This window comes from Notamacropus eugenii, chromosome 5 (genome assembly GCF_028372415.1).
Source record: "Notamacropus eugenii isolate mMacEug1 chromosome 5, mMacEug1.pri_v2, whole genome shotgun sequence".
Taxonomy (NCBI): Eukaryota; Metazoa; Chordata; class Mammalia; order Diprotodontia; family Macropodidae; genus Notamacropus; species Notamacropus eugenii.
Window position 1 is genome coordinate 442,673,350 of NC_092876.1, and position 14,324 is coordinate 442,687,673.

The 14,324-nt window shown below is 34.2% G+C and overlaps 1 protein-coding gene across 9 annotated transcripts in view; it reads left to right on the top strand.

The window, feature by feature from the left end:
• Positions 1-14,324, top strand: part of DMD (dystrophin) — a 2,329,373-nt gene that overhangs the window by 873,314 nt on the left and 1,441,735 nt on the right. For all 9 annotated transcript variants that reach the window (XR_011968542.1, XM_072616876.1, XM_072616880.1 and 6 more), the window contains 2 exons: positions 12,058-12,203; positions 12,951-13,163. Coding sequence is in view for 8 of the 9 variants with exons in the window: in XM_072616876.1 (XP_072472977.1) it covers positions 12,058-12,203; positions 12,951-13,163 (359 nt within the window). In the remaining variant the exon portion in view is untranslated. The remainder of the gene's footprint in view (positions 1-12,057; positions 12,204-12,950; positions 13,164-14,324) is intronic.

Genomic DNA, 14,324 nt, shown 5'->3' on the forward strand with positions numbered 1-14,324 from the left:
CTTTCAGAGTTGTCTTAGACCATTGTATTGCTGAGAATAGCTAAGTCGTTCACAGCTTATCATTTTACAGTGTGGCTGTTACTTTGTACAAAGTCCATTTCACTTTGCATCAGTTCATGTAAGTCTTTTCAGGTTTTTTCAGAGGGCATCCTGCTCATCCTTTCTTATAGCATAATAGTATTCTATCATAATCACATGCCACAATTTGTTAAATCATTCCTCAGTTGATGGGCAATTTTCCAATTTCTAATTCCCTGCCACCAAAAGAGCTGCTATAAATATTTCTGTACTTATAAGTTCTTTTCCCCTTTGTTTTTCATCTCATTTTAGATACAGACTCAGTAGTGGTTTTGTTGGGTCAAAGGGTATGTGCAGTTTTATAGCCCATTTAATTCCAAATTAATTGTGGGTGAACAATGGGGAAAAAATAGTCCTATGAGTTATGAGTGAGAGTTATGAGAGGGCAAGTTCTATCTGAGAGCCTTGGAGTGTCTCCACGGTTAGGAGGTAGGATATTGATGATAATGTAGCAAAGAAAACTGGGGAGGAGTTATTGGACAGGAGAAGAATCAAAAGAGAGATCACAAAAATCCAGGACAAAGTGGTACCAAATATTAGAGATGTTAAGAAGGATAAAGATGGACAGACCATCACACTGGATAATTAAGTGATCATTGGCCACCTCCCCCTTTATCTAATAGCTTACGTTAAACTTATTTGTTAAATGAAATTAAAATTAAGTTGACATTAGCACATTTAAGTCATCTTTTTTGGAGTTATCTAAAAAAAAGCCTTGAGTAGTTAGAGTTGAGGACTAACTGCCATAGGGAGCCTTTTTGTCATATAGCGAGTTTGATGTTCTGTAGCCTAAGTCCCAGAACATGTAGCTTCGAAGCTGAGAAAATCAGGATAAGCTATTATGGTGAAAAAATTTTCAGCGAAATAATCTAATCGAGGTCTGTGTATAAAATGTGAGGAGGAATCTCAGGCCCAAACAAAACCACACATTTAATTAGTCGGCATTTAATTCAATTTTATTTCTCACAACTATGACGCTGGGGGGGTAAATCAGGTCCTTTAAAAGAATAAATCCTGAAGTATCAATGAATATCATGGTGTATTTATGTATTTCCAGACATATTTATATCTTTCCAGGCATAAAGGTATGATCTCAAGGGCAGAAATCAAGTAGGATTTAGTGAGCTCAGGGTTCCAAGGACACAGTTAGTACTCCCCTTAGGGTTTATTGTCCTGGTAATTGACATTGAGCATTTCCTTAAGGGATTAAGGAAAAATTATACAATTCATCTGTGAGGATGAATTGAAATCATCTGTGTTCCATGTATGAGAATGTATGGAGGGAGATAGTTATATCAGAAAAATATAAGGACCTAACCATTGAAAGACAATATTTATAAGAACTCCAGGAGTTGGCCAGTAGTGGTTTTGTGTAGCAATGAAAAATAATTCTGTCATTTTTATAAGTTTCCAAACAATAATAGTTATTCTTTAACTCATTCTCATTTCTAATACCAGAGAAAAACTATTTGTGCCTTAAGGGATACTATTTTAAGAACTGAAAATATAAACCAAAACCATAAATGGGAAAGCAGAAGTAAGGCAGATTTTGGTCGTGGCAACAAATTATTCTCCTATTATAGGAGTAGCAGAGATTGTGAAGCAAGTTATCAAATTATTCCTTAAATTTTACTTTTCTTCAAATGTTCTTCTTCAAATCTCCTAACTGGTAATATGCTTTAAGTTCAGACATTTTAGCAAAGTTCAACTTTTAGTTTTAAAAAGTAGAATGAATCCAAATGGATGCTAATTTTCCTTGTCCTTATCCATACCTTCATAAAAAACTGAACTAACCGAAAAAGTTCAGACAGTGCTGCCAATGTCCTTAGGCTTCCCTGGGAGCAGAGAATTGAAAACACAGGGACTAGTTTTCTATAAACCTAAACATGGCATTGCTATAAAAGCTTTTAACTTTAGAGTCTGTAGAATTGGGTTGACATTTCAGATTAGCCACATAGATAATTTCTTGTGTCACCTCCAAATGTGTGATTATGTGAACACCTGAAAAATAATAGCAAATCTTCTACAGCAAAAGATTCCAATTTTTATGTATACTTGAAGAATTCACAGAGTGGACCCAATTTTTATAAGATTAGCAAGAGTCATAAAATTCCAAACCATGGGTATTCTATCATTATAAATGCAGAATTAGAAACAACGTGTATTCCTCTAGTTCGACTCCTTTGTGTTTTAGATTGTGAAACCAAAACCCAGAGAGATAAAATTGCTTTCCCATAGTCATATTGGTAGTGATGGAGTAAGAATTAGAACTCAGGTCTTTGGTTGATTATAGTTATAGTATTTCTTCCACTGTAACTGCTTCCCAATGTTTTCTGTTAGGGTTGAGGAGAAAAAGACAGAGAGGCAGATATCATTAAGGTATTAGTGGAATACACAGTCTGTCCTTTGGTTATATCATCATATGCACCCATCACTAGTCTATCTTATTTTTCATTCATATATTTTTGATGAAAATTAAGTTATTCATCACCAATTCTTTAAGCCTGTCTACTCTGCCTGCCAGCTAGAAAGTTTTATGCCTAAACTAACTACTGTAAGCCACATTTGTGCCATACACTCATTTGAGGAGTAGATTTAGCACAAGATTCCTGCATGAGAGGTGGGGGAAAACTCAGCCTATCCTGACATCTGGCACTTTGCCATTATTTTACTTATCCTTGACAATGAGACAGTACTGAAGAAGTGCAACTGCTATTCAGAAATCTCTAATTTAGGCAAAACGCTGGTTGCCCTACCCTGCTTAAATCTCTACTGATGTCTCCGGTGGCTTTGTGTATGTCTTTTAGGGAATCAAGTCTATATTAACACTATGCTTGGGCCTAAAATAACATCAAAATAATCTGAAGAGCAAGAAAAAAGTCACCAGTGTTATACTGAAAAAAAAAACAAACCCAGCCTGGTACCATTTAGATTTATATAGCCTTTTATATTGTCTTGGATATGGGGAAGTGTTTCTTAAGAGTGGGAAAGTATGTGATGTATTTTGCTTTCTGTATGACAAACTCCTATATTATGGACTATTTTTTCAAAGTAAATGAATGTCATACTTTAAAATAGTATTCTTGAAGCAGGATCACAATTGATTCTCATACTTTGAGGCCAAGAATTAAGAGATATTCCTTGTAAATTCAGTCAACCTTCTTCTTAGTACTACTTAATGTCTTTATCTGTAAAATTATGGGGGTTTTTTACTAGATACTGAAATATTTAAGGTTCCTTCAGCTCCCAAGTTGAATGATTCAATGTCTGTACTGTTCCCCATCTGCATATGCACAGCACTATATACATAATGCATACTTAATAAAGTAAATATTATTTGAATTGAATTAAATCAAAGTGAGGCGAATGATTCAACTTTATGATCTGGGGCACAAAGATATAGTCTTGGACTTTTAGGGAGTCAAGGATGGCAGGAGAAGCAGTAAATCACCATAACACTCTCATATTCACCCCCAAGCAACCATAAAATAGCACCTCCCAAAATCCGGGAACCAACAGAAAGGGTGAAACAATCTTTGGATCCAAGAAACTTGGAGGAAGGATCATCAGGAAAAGTTTGTCTCACTTGGGTAAAGAGGGAGAAGAGTTCAGGACAGAACTGACAGAAGCATCCCAGCAAGACAACAGCAAGTCCCACCTCAGCAAACCATTAGGAGATCCTGAGTACCAGTATGGTAGAGTAGACAAGCTACAATACCAGTTCACCCATATGTCTCAGCATAGCCAAAGGAACCTACAGACTCCAGCTCTAAGAACTACCACATGTTTTAGGATGGCCGTCAGCAAATAGGCAACGTCCAGCTGTCAAACTGCCACATGCCTCAGTGTAGCCAGGGAAAACACAGAAATAACCCGCACCAACCTCAGCACATGCCAGAAAAAAGCACTGGGATGCCAGCTCAACACCAGGTAAGCTGCCAAATCCCTATAGCTTCCAGCAGCAACACCCATTCACCCCACCACACACACACACACACACACACACACACACACACACACACACACACTGTCACATTATCATAGCACCAGATATGAGGGTCCCCTGTGGTCCTCAGGGCAACATTAGTGTAGCACCAGGTAAATAGCCAGGACCTTTAATCCCTACCAGAAGAAACCTGAGACAGTGCCCCTTACAGCCCAGAATCAGAGCTTAAATTTAAAAGAAAGGAAAAAGACCCAAAAAGGTGAGTAAAAGCAACAACCAAAAAAGAATATGATCATAGAAAATTATTATGGTGATAGAGAAGATCAAAACATAAACTCAGAAGAAGATAACAATGTCAAAAACCCAAAGAAAAGTGGGAAAGAACTCATTGAAGAACTCTAAAAGGAGCTTAAAAGTCACAGAATAGATGTAGAAGAAAAATTGGAGAAAGAAATGTAATGGAAGAGAATTATGAAAAAAGTGTCAACTGCTTAGAAAAATAAAACTGCTAAAAAAAGGAGAATTGGCTAAATAGAAAAGGAGATACAAAAATCCACTGAAGAAATCAACTCCTTAAAAGTTAAAATTGGGCAAGTGGATGCTAATGACTCTGAAACATCAAGAATCAATCAAAGAAATTCAAAAGAATGAAAATAATAGAAGAAAATGTAAAATAACCTCATTGGGAAAAAAAACAACTGACCTGGAAAATAGATCCAGGAGAGACTATGTCAGAACCATTGGGCTACCTGAAACCTATAGCCAAAAGGAGGACCTCGACAGTCTCTTTCAAGAAATTATAGAGGAAAATTGCCTTACTATCCTGTAATTAGACAACAAAATAGGCAATTAAAGAATCCACCAATCACCTCAGGAAGGAGATCCCAAGATAAAAACTCCAAGGAACATTGTATCCAAATTACAAAACTCAGGTCAAGGAAAAATTGTTGCAAGTAGGCAGAAAAAAAAAACCATTCAAATATCAGGGAGCCGCAATTGGGATTACACAGGACTTAGCAGCTGTAGCATTAAAAGATTGGAGATCATGGCACATGATATTCCAGAGGCAGAAGATAAAGGAGCTAGGACTACAACCAAGAATCACCTACTCAGGGAAATTACTTCAAGGGAAAAAGCATTATTCATTAAAATAGAATACTTTCAAGTTTTCACAAGAGCAGAATTAAACCAAATAGTTTGATGTCTAATATCAAGAAGCAAGAAAAGCATATGAGAAAGGGGAAAAGAAAGCATAAAGGATCCAACAGAACAAAACTGTTTACATCCCTGAATGGGAAGATGAGTTATAATTCTTAAAAATTGTATCAATAGTAGTATAGTTAGAAAAAAACACATATAGAGAGTATGGGTATAAGGTGAATTTGAGAGAATGACATGAAAATAAGGGATGAGAAAGAGGAGTGTACTGGATGCAGAAGGAGGAGACAGGTAGAATGGGGTAAATTATTTCCCATGAAAAGATGCAAAAGACCTATTACGGGTCTTTGGCATATAGTGGAGTGGAAAGTGGACAGGTGGGCAATGGGCATTGCTTGAGTCTTATTCTCATCAATATTGGTGCAAAGAGGGAATAATATACACAATCAGTTGAATATAGTAATCTATCTTACGTAACAGGGTAATAGGAGGGAAGGAGATTAAGTAAAGGGGAGGAGGGCTGGACTGACATAAGGGAGAGAAGATTGGGGCAGGTAGTAGACAGAAGGAAGGCACTAGTTAGGAGGGAAAGGGTGAGAAAGGACCAATAGGAGGAAAAGTACAATGAAGGAAAAGAGAGAGTTAAAAATCATAACTCTGAATGTGAATGGGATGAACTCTTCCATAAGACAGAAGCCAATAGTAGAATGAATAAAAAACCAGAATCCTATAGTATATTCTTTACAAGAAACACACTTAAAGTAGAATAAAAGTAAGGGGCTGGAGCAAAAACTACTATCCTTCAGTTGAAGTAAAAACAAAAACAAAAAAAACAGGGGTACCAATCCTGTTCTCAAACTAAAAGCAAAAATAGACCTAATTAAAAAAGATAAGTAAATTAAATCTTTCTTAAAGGTATCATAGACAATGAAGTAATATCAGTACTAAACATGTATGCAACAAGTGGTATATCATCCAAATTCTTAAGGAAGTTAAGTGAGTTGCAGAAAGAAATAGACAGTAAAACTATACCAGTGGGGACCTCAACAGTCCCTTCTAATAACTCGATAAATCCAGCCAAAAAATAAACAAGAAAGAATCTAAGGAGATAAGTATAACACTAGGAAAAGTTAGATATGAGAGACCTTTGGAGAAAACTGAAGAGGAACAGAAAGAATATGCCTTTTTCTCAGCAGCTACATAAAAATTGAACATGTATTAGTGCATAATACATCAAAATCAAATATAGAAATGCAAAAATATTAAATGTATTCTTTTCAGATTATTTAATAAAATAAAAATTCTATCCTGCAAAGGGCAGTGGAAAGAGAGATTAAAAATTAATTGGAAACTAAGCAATCTAATTCTAAAGAGTAAGAGGATCAAAGAAGAAATCATAGAAACAATCAATTTCATTAAAGAGAATGATAATAGTAAGACAACATATCAAAATTTATGGAATGTACGGAACTTAGGGGAAAATATATTTCTCTAAATTTTTACGTCAACAAAATAGAACAGATCAAGGATTTGGACATGAAACTAAAAAACAATTCAAAAAGAACAAATTTAAAATACCCAGTGAGCACCAAATTGGAAAATCAAGGGTGAGATTAAGAAGATTGAAAGTAAGAAAACTATAGAGGTAATAAATTTAGAAGCTGGTTTTATGAAAAAAAAAAAAGAATTCATTGGTTAATGCAGTTTTTAAAAAAGAAAGAAAACCAAATATTCAGTATCAAAAATGAAAGGGGCAAAGTCACCAATGAAAATGAAATTAAAATAATCATTAAGACATATTTTGCCAAATTATACGCCAATAAATCTGACAATATGAGGGAAATAAATGAATATTTATTGAAATATAAGTTACCCAGATTAACAGATCAGGAAATAAAATGCTTAAATGCCCCATCACAGAAAAAGAAATTGAATAAGCCATTAATGAACTCCCTAAGAAAAAATTCCCAGGGCCAAATGGATTCACAAGTGAATTCCACCAAACATTTAAAAAAACAATTCCAATAACAGATAAAATCTTTGGAAAAATAAGTGGAGTTCTACCAAACTTCTTTTATGACCCAAATCTGGTGCTGATACCTAAACCAAAAAGAGTTAAAACAGAGAAAGAAAATTATAGACCAATTTCCCTAATGAATATTGATGCAAAAATTTTCAAATTACAGCAATACTTCCAAAGGATTATACACTATGACCAGGTGGAGTTATACCAGGAATGCAGGGTTGGTTCAATATTAAGAAAACGATCAACATAATTGACAATACCAATAACAAAAACAACAGAAACCAAATCATTTTCACCACCAACAGATGATGAAAAAGCTTCTGACAAAATACAGCACCCATTCCTATAAAAAAATCCCTAGAAAGCATAGGAATAAAGGGAGTGTTCCTTAAAATAATAAGCAGCATCTATCTAAAACCATCAACAAGCATTATCTGTCATGGAGACAGGCTAGAGCCTTCTCAGTAAGATAAGGGATGAAGTAAGAATGTCCATTGTCACCACTGTTATTCAATATAGTATTAGAAATATTTGCTACAGCCATAAGAGAAAAAAAGAAATTGTAGTAATTAAAATAGGTAGTAAGGAAATAAAACCATCACTCTTTGCAACTGATATAATGGCATACTGAGAGAACCCTAGACAATCAACTAAAAAACTATTTGAAATTAATAATTTTAACAAGGTTACAGGATATAGAATAAACTAACATAGAAAAGCAGTATTTCTTTATATAACCAAGAAAAACAGTCTGAAAGAAATAGATTGAGAAATTCCATTTAAAATAACTGTGAACAACATAAAATACTTGGGAGTCTACCTGGCAAGCAAAATCCAGGAACTATATGAGTGACAAAATACTTTTCACACAAATAAAGTCAAAACTAAACATTTGGAAAAATATCAATTCCTCATGAGTAGGCTGAGCCAATATAATAAAAATGACAATTTTGCCTAAACTAATTAACTTATTCAGTTCCATACCAACCAAACTACCAAAAAATTATTTGATAGAGCTAAAAGAAGACAACAAAATTCATCTGGAAGAACAAAATGTAATATCAAGGGAACTGATAAAAAAAATTCAAAGGAAGATGGCCTAGCAATAGAAGATCTCAAATTATATTATAAAGCAATAATTATCAAAACTCTCCAGTACTGACTAAGAAATAGAGTGGTGGATGAGTAGAATAGATGAGGTACACAAGACATAGTAGTTAATGACCATAGTAACTTAGGTTTTGATAAACCCAATGAACTTCAGACTTTGGGATAAGAGCTCACTATTTGGTGAAAACTGGAAAGCAATTGGTCATAAACTAGATATAGAACAACATCTTACACCATATATCATGATAAGGTCAAAATGGGTACATGATTTAATCATAAAGGGTGACATCATAAGGAAATCAGAAGAGCAAGGGATAGTCTGCCTGTTATAAGTATGGAGAAGGGAAGAATTCATGACAAAACAAGAGAGAGAACAATAAAAAATATAAAGTAGATAATTTTGATTCTATTAAAAGTTGTTTGTTTTTGTTTTTTTTGTACAAACAAAACCAATGCAACCAAGATTGGAAGAAAAGCAGAAATCTAGAGAATAATCTTTGTAGAAAGTGTTTCTAATAAAACCCTCATTTTTCAAATATATAAAGAACTGAGTCAGATTTATAATAGGAACCATTCTTCAATTGATAAATGGTCAATTGATTTGAATGGGCACTTTTCAGGTGAAGAAATCAAAGCTATCTCTAGGCATATGAAAACAGTGTCCTAAATCACTTTTGATAAGAGAAATGCAAATCAAAACAACTCTGAGGTACCGCCTCTCACTTATCAAATTAGCTAATATGACAACAAAAGAAAAATGATAAATGTTGGAGAGAATATGGGAAAATTGGGACACTAATGCACTTTTGGTGAAGGTGTGAACTAATCCAACCATTCTGGAGAACAATTTGAAACTATGTCCAAAGGGCTATAGAGCTGTGCAGACCCTTTGATCCAGCAATAGCACTACGAGGTCTATATCCTGAGATATCATATAAAAGGGAAAAGGATCCATATTTACAAAAATATTTATAGCATCTCTTTTGTCATGGCAAAGAATTAAAAATTGAGGAAATGCTCATCAGTTGAGGAATGGTTGAACTAACTGTGATATATGAATACAATGAAATCTTTCAGCAAGCATTATATGCAATGGAGATAAACTAGATGCATTTCCAGCATTGGCCAAAAACTGGAAATCAACAAGATGCCAATCAATTGGGGAATGGCTGAATAAATTGTGGTATATGAATGTAATGGAATACTATTGTGCTATAAGAAATGATGAACTTCAGAGAGGCCTGGAAAGACTTATATGAACTGATGCTGAGTGAAAGGAGTGGAACCAGGAGAACTTTGTACACAGCAACAACCACAGTGTGTGAAGAAATTTTCTGGTAGACTTACAACTTCATTGCAATGCAAGGACTTAAAAAATTCCCAATGATCTCTTAAGGCAAAATGCCTTCCACATCCAGAGAAAGAACTGCGGAATTCAAGTACAGAATGAAGCAGATCATGTCCTTTTGTGTTATGTTTTGGTTTGTTTTGTGATTTCTTCCATTCATTTTACTTCTTCTATGCAACATGACTAAGGTGAAAATGTATTTAATAGGAATGTATGGGTAGAACCTATATAAAACTGTATGCTGTCTCATAGAGGGAGTGGGGAAGTGGGGGGGGAGGGGAGAGGGAGGAGAAAAATCAAAGATATGTGGAAGTGATTGTAGAACACTGAAAACAAATAAAATAATAGGTACCATCGAAAAAATTAAAAAATGAATATAATGAAATGCTCGTATGCAATAAGAAATGATGAGCAGGCAGATTTCAGAACAATCTGGAATGTTTTGTTTGAACTGATGTAAAGTGAGCATGGAAAATGTACACAGTATCAGCAACACTGTATGACGATTGATTATGAGTGACTCAACTCTTCTCAGCAACACAGCGAATCAAGACAAGTACAAAGGACTCATGAAGGAAATATCCACATCCAGATAAAGAACTGATGAACTCTGAATGCAGATCAAATCATATTGTTTTTCACTTTATTATTTTTGTGTCTTTTCCTCCTTTATGATCTGTTTCTTCTTTCACAACCATGACTAATATGGAAATATGTTTTATATTATAGCACATGTATAACCTAAATCAAATTGTCTATCATTTTAGGAAGAGGGGAGAGAATGGAGGGAGGAACAAAAAATTTGGAACACAAAATCTTATAAAAATGAATTCTAAAAATTGTTTTGATATACAGTTGAAAAAAATTAATACTATTAAATGTGTGTGTGTGTGTGTGGAGAGAGAGAGAGAGAGAGAGAGAGACAGAGAGAGACAGAGAGAGACAGAGAGAGACAGAGAGACAGAGAGAGACAGAGAGAGACAGAGAGACAGAGAGAGACAGAGAGAGACAGATGAGATGAGATGAGATGAGATGAGATGAGATGAGATGAGATGAGATGAGATGAGATGAGAGATGTATATTCTTTTTGTAGTTGTCCTATTGGCAAAAATTAAGGAAAAAAAGAAATGTGAATTGTAGCTTAGAATCTCAATACTGATTATTTCTGATTGTCCTTCCTTATTGCAATCTATGGAACCTAAGGTTTTTAGTAACATATTGTAAGGAAAAGAACAAAAGAACATTGGGTTTGGAATCAGAGATGCTGACTGTGTGACCATGGGCAAATGATCACCCCTCTTATCCATGGTTTCATCATTACAAAATGTGGATAATAGTATTCATAATCCCTGTCTCATAGAATTGCTATAAAAATAAATAATAAAACATAAAAGAAATATAGCTAATAATATTATGATTTTTATTAATACCCAGTCTCTATCCAATACCTCTACCTCTACCTTTTGTCTCTAGTAAGAGGGGTATGCTTTATGCCAAGATATGTGTTTGTGTATGTGTATATGTATATACATATGTATTTATCTTGACGCACCTTTGAGGAGGCATGTTAGTAATCCATACATTCTCATTTTTGTAGAACCACAAAAGTTATCCTGCATCTTTTTCAGCTGTCTTTTCTTTCTTCATTTTTGAAATAAGACCAATTGTGAAGGGCAGAAGTGAGCGACTGAGCTAATGAATTGCTTATGTCTCTAGCAGATGTTATCTATTTAAGACATCTGCAATGTCAGTTTAATGGGTATAATCCAATAAAATCTAACTTAAATTTCTCTGTTACATTAACATTATATGATTTTAACAGATGTACTAAAATGAAAATTGCCTTCGATAGATAGTTTAAACACATTAACATTGGATATAAAAATGATTATTCTCCTCCGACAAGGTACTAAAAATTAAATTTTAGCATTGAAAGGAGGGAATGTTAGAAAATAAGACAACAGTCATGCTGAGACAACCTGTTGTCTTCACAAATTGATGTTTTTATATTGGTTGCATATTTTAGTTGGAATATTCCATGCACTCTTAAGACGATTTTAGAGCCAGCTCCCTACATTGTGCCAGTGGATCTGTGATCTCATTAATGTGGGCATTCCCTCTAGTGATGTATGTCATACCCTGTCTTGTCAATCCTGTAACAATGTGGACTGCATGGAAAAAATATAATTAGACTTAAAATAAAGGTAAAATCACAAGTAAAAGCAAATTTAACATATTAAAGCAGTTAGAAAAATATGAACTATTTTCTAGTGTCCCTGATTTCATAATTTTTAAGTGATTTTTTTTTTTTTTTGCTGACAACTTTTGAGAACATAATAGCAACTTTGAAGCCATTTATTTTTTTTCTCATTTTTTCCCCTTTGGATGAAGCTTTGGACAGTTTACCTCCTACACATTATCTGGAAATGATGAGTACTATACTTACATGTATCCAGAAGTCAGAAACCAAACTCTCTATACCTCAGGTAACTGTCACTGAATACGAAATCATGGAGCAGAGACTCAGGGAGTTAAAGGTATGTATGTATTTGCTGCTTACAAATAAATTGTGGGAATATTCTGTTGAATGATACGAAGAAATTTTGGATGACAATTTACTAATGTCAACTAAATAATAATGCAAAGTAGTGTAGATTGTACTTACTCCTTGAAACAAATTATAGTCTTAAACTATTTCTAGATAAGAAATGAAAGGTGTTCTTGAAGTTATGTGTAGTGAATAAAGATCAGATATTTTCAGAGAAATATTCAACTAGATTTTTGGGAAAATTAGATTTTTTCTTTGAATTATATTTTAAGTCTCGTCACATTTCTAGCCAGAGAGGGGTAAAAGAAATTCCACCTGTAAAACGTAGAGCTTTCTTATTCCTTCCCTTTATCAATCCATCTTTCTCTTTTTCCCTTCCTTCCCTTCTTCTTTCTTTCCTTTCTTATTTCCTTCCTTCTTTCCTTCTTTGCTTTCTCCCTTTGTTCTTTCTTTCTTTAATTCATTCCTTCTATTCATCTGCCCTCCCTCCTTCCATCTTTTCCTCCCTGAATTCTTTCCTTGTGCTTCTATAATATGTAAAGATGATACATAAATATATCATATATAAATTATATTCATCATAAAAATATAAAAATTAAGTGTCTGTTTAAAGCAATAATTTTATAACTGAAATTTTATGTAATTTACCCATACTTAGATAACATTTTAAAATGTGATTTTTTTAAGTGAGACTGTACATTTTGTTGTAAATATATCATTAATTTCTCCATCACAGACTTTGCAGTGTTCTCTTCAAGAGCAACAGCCAGGTCTGAATCTGCTCAGCACGACAGTGGAAGAGATGTCACAGAAAGCCCCCCCAGAAGTTTATAAAAAATATCAGCTAGAACTTGAAGGAATACAGACCCGTTGGAAGAAGTTATCATCTCAGCTGGTGGAACACTGCCAGAAACTAGAAGAACAGATGACCAAACTACAACAGTTCCAGGTTAACAAAGATTTTTCTTCCTATATCCTTCATTCCTTTTTCCCTTCCCTTTTTCACTCTACTCTCAACTGCTAGATCTATTCCATGAAGTTTAATCAAATGGGCACATGAACTCCAAAGTTCTTCAAAACAAGATTTAAAATATAAAATTTCTTCCCAAGAGGGAAGCTAATTAGGCATATTTCTGTGCCAACTTCTCATTAAAAACAGTGATTTGGCTTCTACTTAGTATTTTCTTGAATATCAACCACTACTCTCATCAGTGTCATCTTCACTTAGTTTTATTTTTCTTTTAATTTAGCCAAGTAGTTTTGATGTCTTTAAATATCATCCAATTTTCTTTATCCTTGTGTTTTGGTTTTTTTTTTTTTAATTGTAGAGATTCCTTTTCTTATAGAAAGTTGACATTTAAATACAGACAATTTCTGTTTTTATATAAGTTCTTTAAATGAAATTATACACCACATGAATTATATCATTGTTGGCTGATATTACTATAACAGGGAATTTTGGTTTTGATTTTTATGTACACTTTTTGAGTTTTTATCTCTTGATATTAACACAAAGTTCATAGCCAACAAGAATGTCATTCAAATCTAGCTTATTTATTTCTGGTTCCTTCAAAAGTTTCCACTTGGCCAACTGATTTAGGTATAATCTGTTCCTCAAACAATGGACGTAGTCTGTTTCTGGGTCCATATTCAAGGTGTTCCCAGTTCGGTCCAACATGTAGGCACCTATATTCTGCTAGCATAAGCTTACAATCACCTTCCTACTTTGAGACATTGTTTCTGCTTTTACTCAATACCTGTTATTGTGGCCAAAATTGCTAATATTCTAGATTTAACCCTTTCTATCAATAGATTATTGTGATAAGACCTTAGCCTGAAAGGTCCAGGGTCTCACATTGCATCCTGGGCCATCTCCAGTCATCCTAATGAATGGGTCATTGGACCCGTATGGCTCAGCAGGAGACAGTGAGGTTGGTGACCTTGCACAGTTCTCTTTCACTTAAATCAAAGTCAAATGCAACTTATTTCATCATCTGGATGTCATGGTCCTCTTTGAGAACAAAGGATAAACACACAGTTTGTCCTAGAATTATTCTCTTTTTATATACGGCATTCTTTCCCTATTTTTGCACCTGTAGGGCATCTTCTA